At 42.2% G+C, this 24,128-nt stretch overlaps 2 protein-coding genes across 2 annotated transcripts; both read right to left on the reverse strand.

Annotated features, from left to right (window-relative positions):
• Window positions 1-104: 104 nt before the first annotated feature.
• Window positions 105-5,357, reverse strand: TMEM101 (transmembrane protein 101). The gene is made up of 4 exons (XM_042471065.1): window positions 5,188-5,357; window positions 3,976-4,156; window positions 2,498-2,644; window positions 105-1,120 (listed from the first exon to the last, which is right to left on the reverse strand). Exons 1-4 carry the CDS (start codon window positions 5,337-5,339, stop codon window positions 812-814), a joined length of 789 nt encoding a protein of 262 aa, XP_042326999.1. The 5' UTR covers window positions 5,340-5,357; the 3' UTR covers window positions 105-811.
• A 3,684-nt stretch (window positions 5,358-9,041) lies between these two features.
• Window positions 9,042-22,186, reverse strand: CEL (carboxyl ester lipase). The gene is made up of 10 exons (XM_042475945.1): window positions 22,096-22,186; window positions 20,946-21,068; window positions 18,806-19,003; window positions 17,990-18,120; window positions 16,963-17,070; window positions 15,786-15,903; window positions 14,684-14,870; window positions 13,007-13,210; window positions 11,574-11,771; window positions 9,042-9,274 (listed from the first exon to the last, which is right to left on the reverse strand). Exons 2-10 carry the CDS (start codon window positions 21,031-21,033, stop codon window positions 9,079-9,081), a joined length of 1,428 nt encoding a protein of 475 aa, XP_042331879.1. The 5' UTR covers window positions 21,034-21,068; window positions 22,096-22,186; the 3' UTR covers window positions 9,042-9,078.
• Between the last annotated feature and the right edge of the window lie 1,942 nt (window positions 22,187-24,128).

Raw genomic sequence — 24,128 nt, forward strand, 5'->3', positions numbered from 1 at the left:
CTGCTCCTCAAACTTGAAAAAACCAAAGTGTTTCTGTATAGTTCAGCTGTTCCTTGCAGTTCAAGAAGTTATAGTTCCATTTGTAGTAAAAAGTATTTTTTTAAAAAAAAAGTTCAGTGTTTTATTATACATGAAGCATGACAATGTTATGCCAAAGTCATATATAAAGAATTTTATGTTCCAAGCAGGAAAAATTACTTTCAATCTGCAAAGGGGATGTTAATATTGCAATTTTTACATTTTCCCAAAAATCTCCATTTTTTCCCCGCCAAAAACCACATCTTTTCCCATGGCTTCATAATTGTAAATTTTACATCTCTAGTCAGACCTCTGTGTCTTTGGCTATCTAACCTACATTGGTGGTTTTACCACAGCAGCACACTAGGTAACAGCAGTGCCAGTTACTTTTGTCCAGTGATCTTTTATATAATGAATGGATGGGAAGCATACATTCACTTTTTCCCATCTGCAGGAGGCCAAAGCCCTAAACCTTTATCAATGTAATCTAGTCCTTTAAACAATTTGCTCTCTACGTGGCTGAGAAGCAGGAGGCTGGCAGAACTGCCTGTGATAATTTAAAAACAAAAAAGAGAGCAAGAGAGAATGAGTATATTGGAGTTACACAGGTTTTTGAAGAAACCCACTAGTTCATTTAGCTGCCAATGGGAAGTGACTAAGAATTTTTAAGTGGTAAAAAAAAAACCCCAGGAAAAAATAAATAAGCCATTTAAAAATATATATATCCAAGTTCCTTCCCTGAAATTCTCTTCTTCCAAAACCCTAAATCAATCAAGTCTCACAGTTTCTATTCTCAACCATCTGTGGCCAAAATTATGGAGGCCCCAAAGATCCCAACGTTCTGTCCAATCAGCTTCATTTGGTTCCAGAATTCCACTCGTCGGGAATCATGCCAATAACCCAAGTTGCCGTCGATGAAGAGAATGACAAGAGGGAGAATGACTGACAGGATCTGGGCAGCTGTGGTGATGTAGTAGCCAGAGAGGAAAGAGAGCGCAAGGACACCATAAAGCACAAAGAGAAGCTGCAAGGCAATTTCCCCACCAGGGATGCCGCTGAGATAGGCCTGGCGGTCTTCCTTGCTGTGCTGAAGAGAGTAGGCCTGAAAAGAAAGGAAGACACATGAAAAGGTAGATGCAAAAGAGTGGAGCTTATTCCACTGATTTCCCACATTTCTCCCAGTATGGAACACAAGATGACTCACATCAAATTTAAAAAACAAACTACAGCTAATACATGTTTGAAACAGAAGGCTTTTAAAAAGGGCATTAAATCAACAGTACTATTAAAACCACTAAATTACAATTGTTTAAAACACAGTAAAAAGACAGGACTACACAATGCATTAAAAGATCCTTCTGCCACAGTAAGTGAAGAGCCAAGTTGTTGTTCTCCCATGCTTTAAAGTCATTTCTGAATTATGGAGACCATAAGACAGTCCTATCACAGGGTCTAGCAAGCTGACCAGCCAGTACCAAATGAATACAGATACTGGCGCCAAGCTTTATTTTTAAAAGCCAAGTCATCCCAGTGAAGGTACCACAACCTGTTCGGATCAAGAAGTGTTAAGTGAAGACTTCTGCTCAACACAGTAGGGGGAGAAAGGGAGAAAATGAATGCTGCTGCTAAACCTGGGATGTTCCTTTGCTCTACAGCTAAGCTCTTTATAACTGGACAACTTACTGGTATCGAAGAGAAGCAAATACAATGGCAAAAGAAGCTGTCTGCAATTAGTACAGTCATCTCTCCGAATTTGTGGGGTTTCCGTTCTGGGGACCCCCGCAAATTTGAAATTTCGCGAATATTCAAGTTTCCATTGTCCCCAATGGTGTGCTCCCATTGGGGACAATGGGAACTTTGAGTATTCCCCCTCCCTCCCTCCCTCCCTTCCTTATGGAGGCAAGGCCTCTGCCAGCACGGCCTTTTTCATGCCGGCGAGCCCTTGCCTCAGCAGAAGCAAGGCCGCGCTAGCTGGGAGAACAGCTGTCCCAAAAAAGGAAGGAGGTGGGTGGGGCTCACAATGAGATCGCGAATAATCAAAACCGCAAATCTCAAGACTGCGAATATGGAGGGCCAACTGTACATTCATGAGTAATCGTGTAAACTTGAAGACCAGGAAGAGGGCACAGAACCCCAATAGATGAACAAAATAATCTGTTTTAAATTATACAAAGGGGAGAGAAAACCTTGCCCTTCTTGATGTTTCATACTGCAATTCCCATCATCCAATACTATCCTGGCTAGGACTTCTGGAAGATGAAATCCAAAATATCCAGAGGGCCACAGGCTCCTCTTCCTTGAACCAGTGTATTTTCTTTGCATGTTTCTTTGAGAGTTTCATCCAGTTGATTTCTGGTCTTCCAATCAAACCAGCATACCCACAACCAGACTCAGTGCTGTTTTGTTAAAGCTCCAGTAGCAGCCAGCCTTGTTGGTGGAAATACAACAAGGACCATTTGGGAATCTTAACAGAACGTACCACACAAATGAGGTAGATGCCAATGAAAACCTGCCCAGTGGACTGTAGTGATCTGTTTCGGGGTTTCTGGCGGTAGATCTCTCCAGCACCACTTGCCAAGACCAAGAGACCACCAATTATGGCTATTGTTCGTGAATACATCCTAACCTGTATGGGGGCCACAAAACAGAAAGAAAAAAATAATGAGAAGTAAACAAATTGTATTGAATACATTAAACCCAGGAAAGCTGGTATTTTGCATTATATGGATGGTTAACATTGGGATCTAAATTCCTAGGTGGTGTGAATGCATTGAACCAATAAGATTTACATGAAATTGATTCAGTGGATCTATTCCAATTCAGATTAGCAAATGCAATTAAAGTCTTGGCTTCTAGCCCATCCATGTTCTCCAGTGACCAATTCTTCATTTTTCACACCAACATCGCTGCTAAGAAGAAAGAACATTTCTCTATTCTACTTTGTCACTGCTTTTAATACATGAAAGCTAGTGGCACAGTTCAGGCATACAAAACACAACTTATTTGGCACAAGCCTTATGTGCAAACACTCCATTTGTACACTGTTCCTTTTCTCCCCAGCACTTAGATTAGTCTAAGAACTCTTTCATTAATTGCTGTTTTCCATCAACCATCGTTTCCCATTACCTCTGAATTGTAAAACTATGATCACCAAATTCAGAATAGGTCAAGATGTTAAACCATGATTTGGACACAATGGGGACAGGAGACTTCTTGAATTAACCTTAACATGTGGAATAGGAAAGTAGTGCTGTGAGGCTAGAACAGGCAGCACAAGGTTAATGGAGGTCTTAACTTATTGAGGAAACAGATCTGTATGTCTGGACATGATCAACTACCAGAATGGGTCAGGTTAAACCGAGTCAGAACCTAGGATGCAAATGTGACTACTAGTAAAATCAAGGTATCTAGAGAGAGGTCAGGGATGTGCTCCAGGACAAAGAAAGGCTCTATCACCTGGATTAGTAGTATCTGACTGGCAAGAATTTTTTGGCTTTCATTTAGCAGCAGCAGCAGTCAGACAACACTCACACCCAACCAATTCCTGCTTTAGATTATATTGCTGAAATGAACAGAGCTTGGGGATATCAGACATAGATTTACATGTAGAAGGAATGTATTGAATTCAGTTCCAATACTCAAGACAATTTCCTGTGATCAGAATTCTTTTACTGTGAGCTTTAAGACTTTGTGCCATTGGGGCATATAAATGTTCTAGTTACGAAAAGGGTATCCCACAAGCCTGAAGTCCTACTCAGACAGCCAGCAACTGTTCAGTCTCAAGCAGAAGTCTTTCCCATCAACTGCTCCCAGTTCCTTTTTTAAAACAATTGAAATGCTGGGGATGAAACCTGGGGCATTTGGCATGTATGTTCTGCCACGCTGCTACAACTCCTTCCCTTTCTAGTACAGGCCTATGACAGGCTTTGAGGACCAGTAAGGCCAGCATGTTCTCACCTTCAGCCAATCTCCGTAGTGAGCGTAGCCTCCAATATAAGCCGCATATGTGCTGATGGCCAACTGTAAGGCAGCCCCCAGGGCAAACCACCGTCGTTTCACCCCAAAGGACATGAAACTGGCACACAGAACTGCAGCACCCATGTCAAAGTAGAGAAATGGGACCTGGATATCTGGTTTCCTGGGCAATGGAATAAATGCAAAAAGTTAATCTACAAGGATACTCAGAAAAATGATCACAGCATAAAAAGAGATGGGCTTGCTTTTTTGGCGTGTGTTGCATTTTTTATTCCGCCTGCTTCTCAAAATCTGTCATCCTGCCTGGATACAGAGTTAGGGCCCCTACAGAAAGGCCAAAATAAAGCTGCTTCGGGTCACTTTGGAGGCATGCTGTTTAAATGATGCTTTGGCACGGCTTCTGGTCTCTTAGGACACATGCATCATTTAAACAGCACATTTCCAAAGTAGCTTTATTTTGGCCTTTCTGTATGGACTCTTAATTGTAGGGGATGAAAAAGTATTGTCTTGAGTTCCAAATTCAACGTTTTAAAAGCACCGGAGACCCAATATCAAACCACAGAAAGGGAAAACAGTCACAGAGCAGAGGAGGAAAACATTTGGTGCTCCAGACATTTTCCCTTTCAGCTACCATAAAACTCTACCCAACATGACCAAAGGCCAGGCATGATGGGAGTTGTAACACAAAACACCTGCAGTCATCCTGGGATTTGCAGTTTAGAGAGGCGCATTCAGAATTCTCAGCCAGAGAGCTCTTAGGCCTCACTGAACTACAAACCCCAGAATGCAACAGGAGGAGGCCAGACCAGAAAAAGTGGCATATAAGAATGCAAGCCCAAAACACACTGCAGAAAATAATCCGTTTTGAGACCGCTTTAACTGCCCCTGGCTCAGTGCTAGTGAATCCAGGGAACTGTAGTTTATTGTGGCCTTAGAGCTCTCTGGCAGAGGAGGCTACGTATCTCACAAAACTACAGTTCCCAGAATCCCCTAGCATTGAGCCAGGGCAGTCAAAGCGGTGTCAAACCAGATTATTTCCGCAGTGTGGCGTCGTAGTAGTCCCATAGTCCAACCACTCCCCTACACTGGCTCCTTTCCCCTGAAAAGAACCAGAGTGGGAGTGTTTGGGGAGAAGCTTTCTGCACATGCTCAGAGGCGCCCTCCGCCACCATCGCAGGCTCTGCTCCCTCTCACCTCCGGGCCTCGGCGCGCTCTGCGTTGAGGAGGAGGCTGCTGAGGCAGTGCCAGAAAGGGAAGCGGGTGAGCAGCACCGACCCGACCCGCATCAACAGCCGCAGCGCACCGCGCCGCCGCTGCCGCCCGGAACCCGTGCTGCCCGCCGCCATTTTCTTTTAGGGCGGAAGTAAGGGCATGGCCCACTATCCCCCATTAGAGACGCCAGGAGTCCTTCGCCGCGTCACTCCCCCTTGAGGTCCTCCTCCGAAAAGACTCCGGGTAGAAACAGACTCCAGCCAATGCAAGGTTCCGCTTTACTTGTCGCACTTCTCCTTAATTCCCAGCTTCTGAGGAGATTCTTATAGTGCTGCTGTCCCACTTTGACTGCCTCCTGTTGCATTCTGGGATTTGCAGTTTAAGGGAAGGCATTGATAGTGTTGCCAATGTGGTGACTTTCACACGAAAACGGGGACTTTTCAGAGCCTTTGGTGGGATTTTGGTGATTGGTTTTAATGGTAATTTTGAGAGTTGAAATAAGTATTTGGTGAGATATGGGGGGGATTTAGTGAGTTTTGGCCAGACATTTGGGGAATTAGGCAGACATTAGGAGATAATAGATAATTATTTATAATAATTACAATAATAATATAATAATAATTTATAATTTAATAAATAAATAAGACATTAGAAAATAAAAAATAAAAGGAGTTGTTAGCTTGTTACTGGTACTGAGGTTGAAACATAATGGTAGAAAAAGTGCAATGATTGATGATGTATAGAACTTGCATAATCAGGAGACTAATTAATAATATGCATAATGATGACCATTTTCTTAATAAGTAAATTAGATGCCTGGATATGAGGGACTGGAATATGGCAAACCTAGATGGGAATGATGTTGTTTGCAGCCTGCGTGCAGCCTCTCTAAGGGTTCCTGCAGAGTATGTCTCTGGGCTGTGAGCCAAAGCTTGGCTCTCTGGTTACCAACCTGCGTGTGCTGATGTCAATTGTCCTATGAGAAGAGAGTGGAAGCTCTATAACCTGGAACCCTCCCTCTGTTCCTTCTGCGCTACCTACGGAGTTAGTTCCTGTGCCTCCATTTTGTGAATGAAATTCCTTTCTGCTTCATTCAGCAATGGTCAGGCTCAATGCCAAAACAGAAGGGAGGGTGGAGGCCTAAGGTTATGCAATACCAGGCCCTGCCTCTGGAAGCCATGTCTCACTTTCCCTCTTTCTCTTTCTCAGCATCTCAAGATCACTGAATGTGGAAGTCCTCTCTTCCCATCCTGGATCTGATGGCAAAGGGTTAAGAAGGGGCAGAAAAGGAAAGGTGTAACTAATAGGAGGGGTATCATCATCATCTACCTTTCTACCAAATTTGTGACTCAAGGCAGCTTACAATTCAAGAAAGAACAATAGTGCCAGCACAATGCGGTGGTTTCAGCATTCAACTATGCCTCTGTAAATCAGGATTGGATTCCCTGCTAGAGCATAAAAACCCACTGGGTGGCCTTGGGCAAGTCACCCATTCTCAGCTCCTGAGGATGGCAATGGCAAAACCCCTCTGAAGAAACCTGCCAAGAAAACCCTTAAGTCCAAAATGACTTGGAGGCACACAGCAACAAACAGCTGAAAATATGCAAAAAGTAAACATTAAAAGAGAATTAAAGTATTCACAGTAATTACAGCAATTGTAACCTATACTTAAAAAGATAAAATGCAATGTAACATATAAAAATTCAATTTATAAACAGTTCAGTTTTAAACAATACAGAACCTATAGCCTGCTCATTTAAAAACATCTGTTTTAAAAGGCTGGTGGAATAAAAAGTACTTTACATGCTGACAAAAGGGCAACTGGGAAAGAGCCATTCTGGCCTCCCTGGGAAGGGAGTTCCAGGGTCTCAGTGCAGCCATAAAGAGAGACCTTTTCCATGTCCCCACCAAATGTGTTTCTGACAGTGGTAGGACTGCAAGAAGGGTCCTCCTAATGATCAAAGGAGCCAGGCAGGCTCATATAAGGAGATACAGTCTGCCAGAGACCCTAGATCTGAGCCATATAGGGCTTTATGTGTCACAGCCAGCAACTGTGCTTGGAAACAAACTCCATAAGTCAGTGTAGATGTTTTAACTGTGGAGCAGCATGGTGCCTGTAACTCTGGCTGCAGCTCTTTGTATTAGTTGAAGTTTCAGAACAGTCTTCAAAAGCAGCCACAAGTAGAGTATGTTGCATCTGTTGTGCGCCTTCAAGTCATTTCAGATTTATGACGATGCAATGGCACATTACAGTAGTCCAAAGAGGATGTCACTAAACCATATATCTCCAGTACCAGATTTGGCATCTCAGGGAACTGGCACAGTTAGCACAAAAGCTTTAAATGTGCAAGAGTACTCCTGGCCACTGGAGCAACCTGGGCTTCTAGGTTCAAAGCTGAGTCCGAGAATTAACTGCAAACTTGTATCTTCAGGGGGAGTGTAACTCCATCTAATACAGGCTGAATTCCTGTTCCTTGGTCTATCTTTTAACTGACCAGAAGGACTTCTGTAATGCTTGAATTAAGTTACAATTTGTTTGCCTTCATCCAGTCCATCAGACACAGGTTTAGGACAGAGACCGCTTCCTTGGATTGGGGTGTCCAAGGAAATTGTAATAAGCCACAATACACACTAAAAATCCATTTAGAGCACCAAAAATATGGCAGCTGGGCCCTTCTTGTATCATTTCCCCAAACTGTGAAAATTGCAACTGGTTCCTGGAAGCAGCAGTGAAGTGACATCAGTCACATCCTCCAACCTTCCTGATTCAGCAGGAACAGTCCCAATTAATTTTCTGTCATTCCACTTTTTCAACTGCTTTTAAAATGTCCTAATTTCTCTCTCCTCCTCCCAGCTTTGTCCTCCTCTTACTTCACTTTTTGCAAACCAAATTCCAGTGCAAAGGTCGCTTGCACTCAGCAGGTGAAAGAGTAGAGAGTGGAATTTTGCATTTCCCAGTAGACTCGAGTAAAAGCAAACTGTGGCAGCCTCTCCTAACGTGTGTCTCCTTCTTCATTAATAACTTGACCACACTCCAATGTTGCTTTGGCTACACATGTCTCAATTCTATGAAACGTTGAGGGAGTGTGCAATAGCCAGGGGTGCTGCATACAGCCTGTTGGCTGCACTGTCTGCATCCATAGTATATAACAATGTGATTATCCTTTTAATTAAAATAACAATGTATTGATATTGGTTTGTATGGTTGGATAAGCATCCCATATGTAGTACATTTAGTATGGAGGTCATTCATGGGAGATTACTACACACAGCTTTTAAACCAAGATTAGACCAAGAAAAATGCAGCTTTGACGATACTCATTGCGCAACATCGCTTCTGACCCATAGCTGCTATGTACTCAAAGCATAGTTAGGGCATCCCCTTTTCACTGATAAGAGAAACCCATCAGTGAGCTCACAATCACACTAGTTCTCAGGTGCAAAATGTTGCTGCTGGGACAGTTGCAATATTTTTATTTATTTATTTATTTATTGGCAATCATGTGGTGCCAGCGTCTCCTCTTCTCTCCCAGTCTCCCTTCCCCCTCGTCTGGAAGAAAGCACAATGGTGGCAGTTGCACAATTGCAAAGATATGCAGTGATGGCTATAATACTGGTATAATTCCAATTTCATTGATAAGGTGATTGTGATGAGAACAGGGCTCATGTGATAAGAAAGAAGGGAGAGGAGACAGCATGACAGAGGGCACCCTTGCATTGCCATTGTATGGCAAACGAGTGCTCTTGCCAGAAGTTTGAAGTGAAAAGCTAATGCAAGAAAAGCAAAAGAGGACAAACAGACAACCACCAGTATCGGTATACATGCAAGAGTCAACTTCAGTTTATTCAGTGTCTGACTTCTGGACACTGTTTCTACTTTAGGTCCATGGTAACGACGACATCTGGAAGCTTGAGGTAAGACGTGCTCCAGAACTGAACGAATTGACTGCGCAGGCCGTGTTTTACTGAATCATAGTTGATGTCCTTGTTGATCTCCAGGTAGTAGCCCTGCTGAGTATCATAGGCAACCCAGCCAATTGGTACTGATGATTCCCCTTTGTTTGGGTCACTAGGAGAGGAAGAAAAGCATATACACTCAATATCAGTTCATGCTTGTCTATGTCCTCAGACAACACTGAAAATATAAACCAGAAAAGGTTCAGGGGGTGAAGCTCTGCTGCTGATAATGGAAAGTAAATCTAAAGAAGGAAGGTGAAAAGAATCTGGTGCAATTAGGCCAGGACAGCCAGAATGGCATACTGGTTTTAATGTTGGACTGTGGCTCTTTTTGCATGTTTTCAGCTGTTTGATTCCCAACTAAGCCATGAAATCCTTGGGCAGTTCACAGGCTCTCAACCTCAGGGGAAAGGAATGACAACCTCCTCTAAACAAATGTTGCCAAGAAAACCCCATGGTTCACCTTAGGGTCACCATAAGTTGGAAATGACTTAAAGGCACATAACAAGAAGCCTGGATAAAAAAGTGATATGAGCACAGGAGGAGACATAATAGTTCTCTTAACAGGCCTGTCACATACAAGAGGGGGGGAAATATTTATACCTCCAAAGGCAGGACCAGTGACCTTATCACAATACCTTTTAACTTGGCAGCAGCCTAACAGGCTGCAGCCGGGACACAGCATGGAAGCGGGGTTATCGCATTGTAAATTGCCGTCAAAATGCCGGGCTCCAGCATTCCATGTTCCAGTCATGCCCCACCAGCCCCTTTTTGAAAATGAAAGCTCCCCAGATTTTAAAACGGGATGGAGAAGTATGGCTGGGACACGGGATGCTGGTGCCTGGTGGTTTGGCGGCAATTTACAATGTGATAATCCCTGCCTCCATGCTGCGTCCCGTTAGGCTGCGATAAGGTCGTAGGTCTAAAAAGTGAAGTTACAGAAAGTTGGTTATTTGTTTATCTGTTTTATTGGGCTGGACATACTGATAGCAAGAGCACTTTCACAGTAGAATCCTTTACCTGGGGAAACCAACTCCTTGGTGGAGGTCTCTCAGAGGAGGCTAGATAGCTTATCATTGGGGGAAATGTTCTCTCACCCTTTGATTTAGGGAGCTGAATTAAATTGCTATTTGCAGCTTCCCTCCCGCTTCAGAGATTTTGAGTACCACATCTGAGGGGTCTCGTTTTTCTTCCAAGATGTTCTTCTCAGTAAGAACAGCCTTCAGAAGGTACAGAGAAGTCTCTGTTTTCTCACCACAGCAATCTCCCCAAACAGACATCAGAGTGGAGGGAAAAGGGCTTCCACTGCAAATGTAGATGTGAGCCCCTGCAGCTCTCAATTAATGTAAGTGCTACTCAAACAGGGCAACAGATCTTTCCCTCATGGCTCATGTCACAGCATCCTACTGAGAGAACATGGTGGTGATGAAAAGACACACTGGGGAGAGCTGTTTGTTGTTCTGTGCCTTCAAATCAACTCTGATTTACAGTAATCCTATGATAGAGTTGCTCAAGGGAGGTTTGCCATTGCCTTCTTCTGGATATAGCTCACAGTATCTGGTCTGGAATTCCCTGGTGGTCTCCAATCCAAGTACTAACTAGGCCTGACCTACATTCCAAGATCAGATGGGATCTAGTGCCTTGACATACTGAATTTATGCTGTGTAAAGTATGTGCCCTCAAATCACCTGTCGATAATGGCAATCTCATTTATTTCATAGCATTCTCCTGGCAAAAAATACTCAGAGATGGTTTTGCCAGTTCCTTCCTCGAAAATACAGCCTACAGCACCCAGTATTCCAAGTAATAATCAGGGCTGACTCTGCTTAAACCAGCCCTTCCAAATGTGAGTGCCAATGACACAAGGGAGAGATTCGCCCTTCAACGTTAATTCTTGACAGAACAAGGAAATACTCATGGCGCATTCACACTGCATAGTGATAACACTATTATTTCACTTTAACTGCCATGACTTTATCCTATGTAATCCTGGGGTTTGTACTTTGATGAGGGACTGCAGCACACTGGCTGAGAATCCTAAATGTCCCTTTCAGCCTCAGAAGATGGCAATGGTAAACCCCTTCTGAAGAAACTTGCCAAGAAAATGCTGTGATAGGGTTACCTTAGAGTCACCATAAGTCGGAAATAACTTGAAGGCACACAACAACAGCAAAAGCTGCAAATACAAGGATTCCATAGGCAAGAACCATGGAATAATGGAATAAAATGGAATAATAGCACTCTAATTCTGTAGTGTGAATGGGTCTCCCATTTGTTCATAACCTTGAATCTATTTTTCCCCTAAGTAGAAAAAGCATTGGAGGGACTGGAACAAGCATCCCAAGTCCTAAACAAAATAGAAGGGTTACTGCCAGCAGATAACTGCCATAAGTATCCAGAAGGCTTCTTACCCTGTCCGGGCAAAGTTTGTCCAGTAAGCAATCATGGCCTTGGAAACAGTTCTGTCCTGGGGCCGGTATCCCAAGGGTGTGGCAAAAGGTTTCCCAAAGACGTACTGAATGTCATCAGCATGGTCTGCCCCGACCCAGCTGGGGTAGGCCAACAGTCGAGATGGCTGGGAGAACACATAGCTGTAGGTCTTGCCACTCCTGGACCCAGAAGAGACAAAGATTATATGTGAGCAGAACTCCCAAGAACTCCACACAGACACCCTACCCTCAATTCCTCTTCTTCATCCCATTCTGTAAGAAATGCTAGAAAGTTTGGGACTGAAGGAAAATTTCACAGGGGGGAGCATTTGAAATGGGCAATGCCCTCATTTTGTTTCTCTCTCCCCACCCCAGTAGCTAAACACTTAATTGTCATCTTATTCCCCTCATCCCACTGTTGTTTTCATACTTTTCAAGTAGTAAGAATAGATGGAAAAGTCTGGAAGCAGCACTTAGGCCAGGTCTGCACAGGCTACAAGTAGCTTGGAGTATTCTGGTCCCAGAGCTATCCTGATGTCCCCTCATTATCTTGGACACTCCATTGCAACACATGGCAGATTTTTGCACGTGTGTCTCACTATGTCAACTAGCTCCACCACCACCGGCGTGAGTCTGAGGTCAGAACAAGGCCCCTAGCATCAATCGCATGGCTGCGTACCTTCTGACCTAAGAGTGAGCAACTTGCACCAGTGGTAGTGGCTGGCATCAGCAGTGTGTGTTGTAAACACCTGCCTAGTGTTGAAATGGAGGGCTCTGGAACTTTTGGGAGTATCCTGAGCAAAAGATGATTTTTAAAAAAAGTTTTATACTTTGGGTTTAGTACTAAAGCAGTCAAATGGATAGTCTTTTGTGGGCTTTTTGGGGCTAGGCTGTGTTCTAGAAGAGTTTATTTCTGATGTTCCACCACAGTTGCTGGTGAAACATCAGGAATAAACTCTTCTAGAACACAGCCTCATAGCCCCAAAAACCGACAAGAAACTATGGATGCCGGCTGTGAAAACCTTCAACTTCACATCATCTGGATAGTTCACACCAAAACCATCATTTGGTCCCTGCATCATCTGGGCTGGTCACCATGTGAATGGGAGAAGGATGTTTTATGTGACCCATGCAACAAATTTGAAGATGGGAAATTTCTAGAAGAGGCATAAGAATCATTTGGCCCTTCATCTCCCATAATCACCCAGTAGATTGTGAGAACTAATGGGAGTTGCAGGCCAAAAATGTCTTGGCCACATTTGCACATTCTTGTCCTAGAACAAAACATTAAAAGGAACCTTATATGACTTTAGGGTATATAAGTCTGCAATTGATCTGTCACAATCCTCTCTGGAAGATCAAGTTTATGGAGGACGAACAGCTCTTTGTACCTGATCTCTCCCCTAAAAACTCACTTGGCATGTAGGGAATGTAAAGCAAGGGTCTGCTGGGTGGGAATCAGAAAGACGTAGTCTGTCTCCAGATCGATCACAGTTCTTTTCATGACTTCTTGGTTCACATTGTCTGTCCACATCTGAGTATACAGGGAGAAGGTCTGTTTTGCTCCCTCTTCCCCCTTTACCAGAGTCAGCCCCCGAACAATATTATATACTTCTTCCCTATAAAAGAGAAAGAACAAAAAAAAAAAAAATCAGATGAGGTTGTTTTTTTCTAGTGTCAGTTTCTGCTGGTGTTAAATACAAAATCATGTAGCCCAGGTTTTGTTTTTTAAATCTCCTATTTGTCCAAGGGGCTTCTAGTTCCGCTCACACTACCTTCCTTATATTCACAATAACCGTACAGGATGAGTTATCTGAAAGATCATGAGTAAAACCCAGAGTTACCCATTGAACCTTATTTTGTTGTTGTGTGCCTTCAAATCACTTCTGACTTATGGCAATGCTAAGGCAGCAGTATATTATGGGCAGCAGCAATTGTCCTGTAGACAGGGGTGGGTAAAGTCTGATCTTATAGCTACTGTTTGGACTGAAGATCCCAGAAATCCTCACAGTTGGCTATGCTGATATTGAGGGTCGTTGGGAGTTGTAATCCAACACCATCTTGAGGCTGCATGATTCCTACCCTTTTTCTATAAAAAATATCTGCCCCACACTGCTGGCTCTAACAGAAAAATATGTTTTTCCTCAAGACAGGCTGAAATCCTTTGTCAGCAAATACGATGCATAACTTTACAATGACTTAGCTAAGTCACTGACATAATACATAATTCGTCTAGTGACCTGAGACAATGAGCATTGGGGGCCTCTGGCAAGATATCCCATTGCACAACTGGAGCTACTGTGCAATGGGACCTGTTCTGCAACAAGACAATGGCACAGCAGGACAACTATGCATTGGGACCTTTATGAAATGGCTACACTGCTGCTCTGCTTGCTGGTCCCAGTGGCATAGCTAAGCCTCCAATCCTCTCCTGAGGATACAAACTTTGAATAGTGCTGCCATTCACCTTAATGCAATCCTAAATCAATTTATGATGACATAAATTCCCAATGTTGCAAACTAGTCTTTTCAAACTGTAAGTGACCTCTTAGTTCCTTCCAGATTCTCCTTAAAGGCCTGGTGTGGACCTCAGAGAATCCTGGCCTTGGTCCCTAGACCCTCTCATTTGCCCTCACTGTCACTTTGTTGTTGTGTGTCTTCATGTTTCTGACTTATGACAACCCTAAGGTGAAAGTATCAGAGGGTTTTCTTGGCAAGATTTGTTCAGAGGGGGTGTGCCTTTGCCTTCCTCTGTGGCTGAGGGAGTGTGACTTGCCCAAGGTTACTCAATGAATTTCCATGGTCAAGCAGGGATTCAAATCCTAGTCTCCAGGGTTGTAGTCCAATGCACAAACCACTACACCACACTGGCTTTCACAGTCAATACATCCCTGCTATAAACAACCCCATCAACACAAACCTTGTAAACTGATACACTAGCCATTTAATAGAAATGAAAAACAAGCATGTTCAACCCTAGTCTCAGAGGAAGCAGGACTGGAAAGCATAGATACCATTTTGGGCTGAGACCACTATCCCTTCTCTTCCTTCCTCCCCTCCCACACTTCATCAATCCTGGCACCCCTACTTACGCTGTGATCTTCACAAGCGGACGGTTAAGAGCAGGCATGTCGAGGGAGGCAAAGAAGTGTGCATCCATATTATTCACCCCAGCAATGTAGTCGATGTCGGCAGCATTGGCAAAGAGATTCTCTGGCACATCTGGGAGGAAATCACCATCCACCACAGGGGAGAAAGCAAGATAATGGACAAGGGGATCTGCAGGGGATGAGAGGAAACCATCAGAGCATTTAGGGCAAGAATGAGAGAGCATCTTATGAGAGGGAAGTGGCAAACTACAACAGTGAATTTCCTAGTCCTCATGATATATAGAGGCCAATGTACAGTGTATATAAAACAGCTTTCTAAATAAAATGACCACATTGAAATTGCATGTTTGAGGGACCTGTCTTCCTCTTAGAAGCAGACCTTCCAAGAGTCATAGACTCGAACACCCTTCAGAAGCACAGAATCAGAATTGTAGAGGTGGAAGAGACCACAAGGGCCATCCAGTCCAACCCCCTTGATCTAGACACTATACTTCTATAGCTGCATTGGCCTTTTTAGCTGCCACATCACACTGTTGACTCATGTTCAACTTGTGGTCTACTAGGACTCCTAGTTCCCTTTCACATGTTGTCTCATTAAGCCAGGTGTTCCCCCCCCCCCATCCTATATCTATGCATTTCACTTGTTCTGCCTAAGTGTAGTACTTTACACTTCTCCCTGTTGAAATTCATTTTGTTAGTTTTGGCCCAGCTTTCTAATCTAGTAAGGTCATTTTGAATTTTGATCCTTACTTCTATTTTATTAGTTACTCCTCCCTTTTGGATTCGACACTTATGCTTTGTTTTTGTTCTTAAATTATAAAGCCAATATGGAATAGGAAAAGATTCTGCTTTCTTTGAAACTGAAACCATTAATAGACTCACCACCTCCTTGTAGGTCCTATGCAAGCTTTGTGTTGTAAACAGCTGCCCTTGACTGGGAATCATGTGCCAACACCATATCCCTTCCCCTGACATTTAGCAGATAAAAACAGGGACACGTGTGGCCATTCTTCCTTGGGGATCTGTGGGCCTCTGTGACCTCACCCCACACCCATTTACTCTCCCGACTCAATGCCCTTCTTACAGCGGAGGTTGATGACATCGAGGTGGTAGCCGAGGGTCAGAGCTGCAGGATCAGTGACCTTCAGGCAGTTTGCCATGGTGGTGGTGTTGTCTGTGGGGCAGCCCACATTCTGTGCTACCTGTAAGACACCATTTGTGTATTTAATTTTTTATTTATGTACGAAAATATTTCTGTCCCAACCCGCTATCTAAGTATCTCAGGGTGGTACAATAAAAATCAATGATTTTTTAAAAGCTGCAAACATAGTAAACAGTTGAACAGGTTAAAAGAAGACAGAATAAATACAGTTACAGTAATTTAAAACAATTCAAAATCAGGCATACATGTGGATTCGTATAAAAGCAGCTAGGTCCCAAAGGATTTTGTAAATAGCCATGTTTTAACTCAGTGCCAGAATGACAACAATGCAAGTGCCAATTCTGAGCAAGCACCATCTTTCAACATAGGTCTTTCAAGACAGGCCCTAATCAAGATCATAAAAACAATTAAAAATATGAAATCTGATACATTTCATAGGAAAGCACTCTGTGGGGAGACAATGGAAAGGAAAAACTTGGTTTAAAGATTAATATGTTTACATTCTTTATCCAAAAGAAGGATAAAGGCAATAGCAAAGGAGCCTGACATGAATCCTTCCACAGAATTCTGTAAGTCTGAGGTCTCATTGAAAGGGCTGCTTTGGCTTGTTTTGTCACTAGTGTAACTGAATTTGATGGAAGGCTTGTGACTGGGGACTCTAGGGCCAGACTTCATATCATTTAGCTGTCCTCCTTCCTTAGAGTTTTTCCTGAAATTAGTTTGCTTGCTTGCATGCTTGCTTTCTGTAAACCTTGTGAGTCTCCAGGTTTATTGAGACCTCTCTCTTGTGTTTGGTACTGGACATAAGATAAATGTCACAAATAAAGGGGATGATACAGAGACAGGTGAGAGCCTGTGTGGTGCAGTGGTCTGAGTGTTGGACTAGGACTCTGGAAGAGCAAGGGTGGGATCCCTGCTTGGCCATGGAAGTCACACTCTATCAGCCCCAAAGGAATGGCAAACTTGCTCTGACAAGAAGCCCCCATGATATGTTTGCCTTAGGGTCACCAGAAATCAGGAATTTGAAGGCACAAAACATCAACAGTAGAGATGGACATATAATTCTAATGTTGCTGCCAACTATGATAACTCTTTTTACCTTGGTAGCCCAGAAGAGAGGATCTTTCTGAACTGCCCATGGGCAGAGACTAACTCCGCTCTGACTGATAGCCCGTTTGATCAATCCTTTGTTGTATGGTGATAGTATCTAGAGGGCAAGAAACATGGGGAAACACAAGAGGATAAATGTACTGACTTTTCTTCAGCACAGAGATATCATATGAGTCAAAATGATGTGCACTACAGTATTTCAAAACACCACCACTGTTCAGTCATACAAAACTACCAATGATCACATTTTAGGATCGTAGAGTTTGAAGGGATCCCAAGGTCTATGTAGTCCAACCTGCTGCCAGTGTAGACAATCTGCAAATAAATCACCCCTGAAATATAGCCATCTACTTCAAATATTCGTACCACTATCTACAAGAGATATAATTCTTCACTAATTTTCTTCTGGAAAGAAGCAACAAGTAATTTTAAGTTTTTCCCCATTGCAAAAATGTCTTTGAAAGCCATGCTATTTTCAGACCTGAGATACAATTTGGAGCGCATTCTCCACCCAATTCACATGTGATTGTTTTGTGTAGAAAGCATAATTTTCTGTGGAGAAAATAATATTTCCACAAAGGAATATTATTTTGTGTGAAGAAAAAGATGTTTTCTGCACAGAAAAATGCTGTTTTCTGTGCAAAATAACCACTTGCAAATATTGTGCAAAGTAAGTCCTGAAATGTGAAGATTCTCATCAATCCAGGATTTTGTCAGGGTTTCTCAACTTTGAAAAACATGGGTCTCTATGTGTGTGTGTTTACCATTCTTCAAATATTTTGTCTATCTCCACTATTAACAGCAGGGAAAATGGAAAAGTTAATTTTAATAACATGAACTTTGGATGTAGAGGAGGGTTGTTTTTTGTTTTTATTTTTTTGGAGGGTGTACCAATAATTTTTAAAATGTCTTGTTTGATCCACAACTGGATCAAACACATCGGCTGAAGGGAGGCTATTCCCTCATCACTAATGCCCAACTTAAACCTACCAAGGAACCATCAAAATGCCACATACCTGTAAGGAGACACTAACAGCCCCAGCAGACTCTCCAAAGATTGTGATGTTGTCAGGGTCTCCTCCAAAGTTTTTGATGTTTCTCTTGACCCAAGCAATGGCCATGTGCTGGTCTTTAAGACCATAATTGCCTTGAGAAGGGATGGGGTGGGGAAAGAAAGAGATTGATTTAAGACAAGCAAGTCCCAAGGCTGTCTGTAGATTAACAGTGCTAACAGATAAATAGTTAATCTATGTATTAGTAGTTAATGAATAGTGAATTAACAACTTAATAAATTAACTATATATTAACTACTAACAGATAAAATATCTGTTGATTAAACAGATAAATCTGTTGATTAAACAGACCATTTAATCAATCTGTAGTTGATTAAATCTGTAGTTGATTAAAACATTTGCCTTTTGATTTACAAACTGATTAAAATGAATTTATGCATTACCAAAATCATTGTACACCTCTGTGTTTATGAGGCTTCTTATCTGGAAGGCTTAGTACCAGAAATACAAGGTCAAATATAATTATATGTATATAATATCACATGCATAGATTGAAATGTTGGTGCTGGAATTTGATATAAATCTTCTTCCCCACCCTCCAAAGGAATGATAGGTGATTTCTACATCAACTTGAACAGCCCTTGGGTTGAAATAGATTATTATTACATGATCTGGTGGGCAGTTATCTGCTGCATGCACTGTGATTACAAAATTATAAATACAACCAGTTCCATGTCTGAGGAGGATGCAGATACCCTTGTATAGTACATTTTTAATGCTGATCATAGGAAGGGAGCCCTTCAATGGGCACCTTTTTACCTGGAAGACTGGCATCTCCCGTACTGAGGAAACCCAGGGGTCCAACACGATAGTTAAAGGTGACCACGATGACCTTCCCACGGGTAGCGATCTCCTCTCCGTCATAGAGGTAGTTCTCAAAGAAGTTGGCACCCTGGCCACCTCCCCAGAGGAAAGCTCCTCCATAAATCCAGATCATCACTGGCAAGTTGGTGGAGACTGGACCAGAATAGAGTTTGGAGTGGAGAAAGTAGATGTATGAGGAAGAAAGCAAACAGATGCAAAAGACCAAGCGCAGAAAAAAATCCTTTTCACTGTAGAATGTGGCAAGACTAAAACAGTTTGCACAGCTCCTGACAAAAATAACCTCCAATTGATACATCTATATAAATAAAAATGTAAATGTTCGTTTGTTCAAAATTTTAAATCTCTGAAAGTTCTTCATTGATTGCTTTGAAACTTTGACACAATGTTCCATTCGAATACACGCATGTTTTTATATACCTAATATATACCTTTTATATACCTGTGACAGGTAAAATATGTTTTTTTAAAAAACAGCACCATCTGTTGGATGTAACAGCAACACACCCCAACGGATATGCCATTTCAATTTAAGAGATTGTAATTCCCAATTCAATTGGCGTTTGCAATCACCATCAACAAAACTCAGGGCTAATCTTTAGACTTGTGTAGTTTACATCTAGACACGGATTGCTTCTCACATGGGCAATTACATGTTGCATGTTGTAGAATCAGCAAACAGACAATCTCTATATCTACACAGGCAATGGAACAACAAAAACTATTTTATGCCCACAAGCAGTGTGAAATTAAATATTTTAGAAACGTGTGTTTTCTCTTTTCTTTCTTTTCCATTTAACCAGATTGAGCCAGAGCAACGCATGGCCAGGTACAGCTAGTTTTAAATAGAAAGTCTGTTGTGAAGCTTCCAAAAAAGCACAGTTTAGCATACAATAGTGTGCAAACCAAATACACAATACTGACTGAGAAAGAATTTTTACACACAGCAGTAAATGTACTAAATGTGAGCCCAGCAGCCTATAGAGCATCCATGCCGGGAAAGGCTTCCTTGTACATGTACAGTGTTGAAGTGTTACTCTTGGTGTCTTGCAGGATTGTTGTTGTTTTGTACCTTCAAGTAGTTACCGAGTCACTAATGTGACCCTATCTTGGGTTGTTTTTTCATTTCATTTTATTTTATTTTGCAAAATTGGTTCAGAGGGAGAGTGTATGACTTGCCCTGGGTCATATAGTGGGTTTCCATGACCAAGCAAAGATTTGAACCCTGGTCTCCACAATCATAGTGTATACCCATATCCTTTTCTTTGTGTTGCTAAACTGTATTTCTAAATGCTCGGTTGCAATGCTATAAATCTGGGTACTAAAGGATAATTTCAATAGAGGGTATATTTCTTATTTGGGGCGTGCAATGCCCTCATTTATCCTCTCCCTGTCACTACAGTCTGTTCTCACTTCAGAACTCATGGACGGTCTTGGTGGTGATTGGGCTTCTCTTTTAAAAGATGATGTCTCTCCACAGGCAAGTGTGACATGCACACACACACGCAGAGAGAGATAGCTCCTATATGTTCACAGGGTGACAGCAACTCCAAGAAAAACACAGCAGATGTGAGTATGAATAGGGAACACCTGAAGCTATCCCAGTGCCCAGGAGAACGAGTGTGAATCGTAGTATCTCCAGGGTTGTAACTACGGCAGGGAAGCAAAAAGAGGACATTGCTCACCCAAATAACAATTCTGCACTCCTGATGAATTTTCCCTTCAGTCCTCAAATGTTAAGCATTATAGTGAGATACTGAAAATCATATGCGCCTAAAGCTCTTACATTTGCTGTGTTCACATTCTCTTGGTAACTCAGCCTTTGTCTCTTTTTTTTGAATGCATAAAATCTCTTTCTCAGTTTTATGTGACGTATTAAGTGCTAATAACTGGGAGACAGAAAGAAATTTTTATTCAGAGACAGAATTTTTGTTTAAGGGGCATGGCCTCATTTTGCACGCACACACCATTACACTCCTCAGCATGTAGCACACACTATATTCACAAACACAAGACAGAAGCGCTACTGGTTAAATCTAGGTGAGCCCCATATTGTCCTACATTCATCTTGGCTTACCAGATTTCTTCTCTTGGGGAACCCAAATGTTCAGGTAAAGGCAATCCTCACTACCACGAACATCTGTCTGCCTGAGAGTGGACTGCATGCAACGTTTCTTATACTCCTTTGCCTGCAGTGTGCCTGAGAGATAAAACCATGAGGGTAACACAAAGGATCGTCGTACTTTGTTGTGGCACAAGAGCTGTCTGACAAAGAAGGCAAAATATCACACAAAACTACAATACTCAAGATTCCACAGCATTGAACCATAGCAGTTAAAGTGATGTCAAACTACATTATTTCTGCAGCGCAGATGTAGCCTTAGAAAAGTGCATATACATATTCATATAAAATATTCACGGAGATGCTAGTATAGCATGCATGAAGCACACATTTACAGGTTAAGGAATAAAACTTAACACTTTGCCTCATCAGTGAGTAAAGGATAATTTAAGAACAGAATCACCCGGACATCTGAAAAACATTGTATTTACAAGAGGTTGTTAGTTTGGTTGATTGTTTTTGGATGGAAAGACAGAATGTTCACCTTAATGACGGCTTGATGTGCTAGCGCAGCTGTGAGCACATGTGGCCATTGGGGACAATGGGGCTTGCCATCCACGGATGCTCATATCCACGGATGGCAAGCCCGCAGATACGGAGGTCTGACTGTATTCTGCCCCTGAGCTATAGTCATTATTGCTCAATTTTACCTTCACCCCACTGCAACAGGGTAAACATCAACAATAGGGCAACCTCATAGGGTTATTGTGAGGATTCTGAAGTAAGCTGAAGACAGAAGAAGACAGTGGGAAGAGAAAGAAAGTGGGATACAGTGGACCCTTGTTATATGCTGGGGTTTGGTTACAAGATCCCCCGTGTATAACAAAATCCGTGGATGCTCAAGTCCCATTAAATATAAAGACATAGCAAAATGGTGTCCCTTATAAAAAATGGAAAATCAAGGTTTGATATTTGAAATTTATACTTTTTTTGAACATTTTCAAACCAAGGATGCTTGAATCTGTGTATTAAAAATCCGTGTATAAGAAGGGCCAACTGTATTTTAAAAGCAGCTGAACACGTTGGAACACAGAAGATTAATCAGGACTATCCCAAACAATGCCCTAAACCTTCTGTTTTGCTGAGAAAATAAAAGCTCTTTTACCTGGCCAGCCAGGATGTGGCTGGGGGTCTTCTAGGGTCTTTGTAGGTGCTGCAAAAGGGATTCCTTTGAAGATATCCACATAGTCTCCAAAAAGGCCCAACTTTTTGTTGACGCCTTCCACAAAGCCTCCTTCCGTGTTTACAATTCCCAGCTACATTCATGTCACAAAAAGGAAAAAAAAGTGTCTGTTATCTTCTTTGCAAAAAAAAAAAAAAATCTTACTGTTGCAACCAGATTTTAGAGGGGTCAACAAAAGAAGCAAATAAACACTTTGACAAGCTTACTCCACACTACTAAAAAGTATCAGCAGGATTTTATGTCATCCAGCAGGTTTTCCACAGTGCTGTGTAGAGAGAAAGAAGAAGGAAGGGGCATCATTAACCCTCTTGAGAAACCAGGCCCCCTCTATTGTCACTACATGCCTAAGCTTTGCCATACTGGGCCATTCAGAAGCAGTCCACCTCTAAGTCTCTGGGCAGCTAGGAAGGCTGCAGCTTAGCAGTGATCTACATGCATTGCATGTTTGGAAGCATCTTTGAAAAGGCTGTGAATAATGATAATGATAATAATAAATTGTTTTCATACCTACCAAGGTTCGAGGTAGGATATAGCATAGAAGAAAACACATCAAACCATTTTAATGCATTAAGTTAAAACACATAAACATAGGACACATGAAAAGCATTCAACATAAAACTTAAAATATACCAGTTTAAAATTCATAGTGTAAAATCCAATTCAATAATTTTATTACAGTCAAAGACCAGGAAATAAAAAATAAAATGACACATAAAATAAAATAACACATATAACAAGCTACACTGGTTTTAAAAATGGGGAGATAAAGGCTTGCCAACTAGCAGTTTAAAATACTGTAACTGCATTTACACTGCAATAAGGATAAATTCAAATAAAAGTGCAAAAGAGCAATCGCATAGTTTAAAATCAACAGGATATAATCAATTGGCCAGAAGAAGTGGGTCTTTAATACTTTAAATCCAAATCCCAACAGTATGTTTAGCTGTTGAATCTCTCCCAGCAGGTCATTCCACAGTCTAGGGGAGGCCAATGAAAATGTCAATGAAAATGTCCTCTGGATGAAAATTGCCAGTATAGTTCTGGCCAATTAAATTAAATGTCCCCCAGAGGACCTGAATGTACAGGGTGGATTATATAGGAAAGACTTTTCCCTGAAGGTCTCGAAATGGGCTTCCAGTCAGTCAGTAGAGACTTTGGGTAGCGAACCTCCAACCCCTCCAGATTCCATCAGCATGACCAGTGGCCTTGGATGGAAGCTGTAGTGTAGAAACATCTGTCCAGCCACAGTTTCTCCACTATCTGGTAATACTGAGCTTGCTGGATCACTGGTCTATGGATCTGCATGAGGACAATGCAATGCAGGCACTCATAGAATCATAGAGTTGGAGGAGACCAGAGGGCCATCCAGTCCAACCCTTGCCATGCAGGAAATCACAATCAAAGTGACAGATGACCATCCAGACTCTGCTTAAAGACCTCTAAAGAAGGAGACTCCACCACACTCTGAGGGAGTGTGTTCCACTGTTGAACAGCTCTTACTGTCAGGAAGTTTCTCCTAGTGTTGAGGTGGAATCGCTTTTCCTATAGCTTGCATCCATTGTTCTGTGTTCTAGTCTCTGGAGCAGCAGAAAACAAGCTTGCTCCATCTTCAATGTGAAACCCCTTCAAATACTTAAACAGGGCTATGATCTTTTCCAGGCTAAACATACCCAGCTCCCTACGTCTTTCCTCATAAGGCACGGTTTCCCGCCCCTTCACTGTTTTGGTCGCCATGCTATGGACACGCTCCAATTTGTCAACATCCTTTTTGAACTGTAGTGCCCAGAACTGGACACAGTGTTCCAGGTGGGGTCTGACCAAAGCAGAATAGAGTGGCACTATTACTTCCCTTGAACTAAACACTATACTTCTATTGATGCAGCCTAAAATCGCTTTGACCTCTTTAACTGCCGCATCACACCACATCCCCTGGCAAGACAAGCCTGGAACCTGAA

The sequence above is a fragment of the Sceloporus undulatus genome, chromosome 6 (genome assembly GCF_019175285.1).
Source record: "Sceloporus undulatus isolate JIND9_A2432 ecotype Alabama chromosome 6, SceUnd_v1.1, whole genome shotgun sequence".
NCBI classification, from domain to species: domain Eukaryota; kingdom Metazoa; phylum Chordata; class Lepidosauria; order Squamata; family Phrynosomatidae; genus Sceloporus; species Sceloporus undulatus.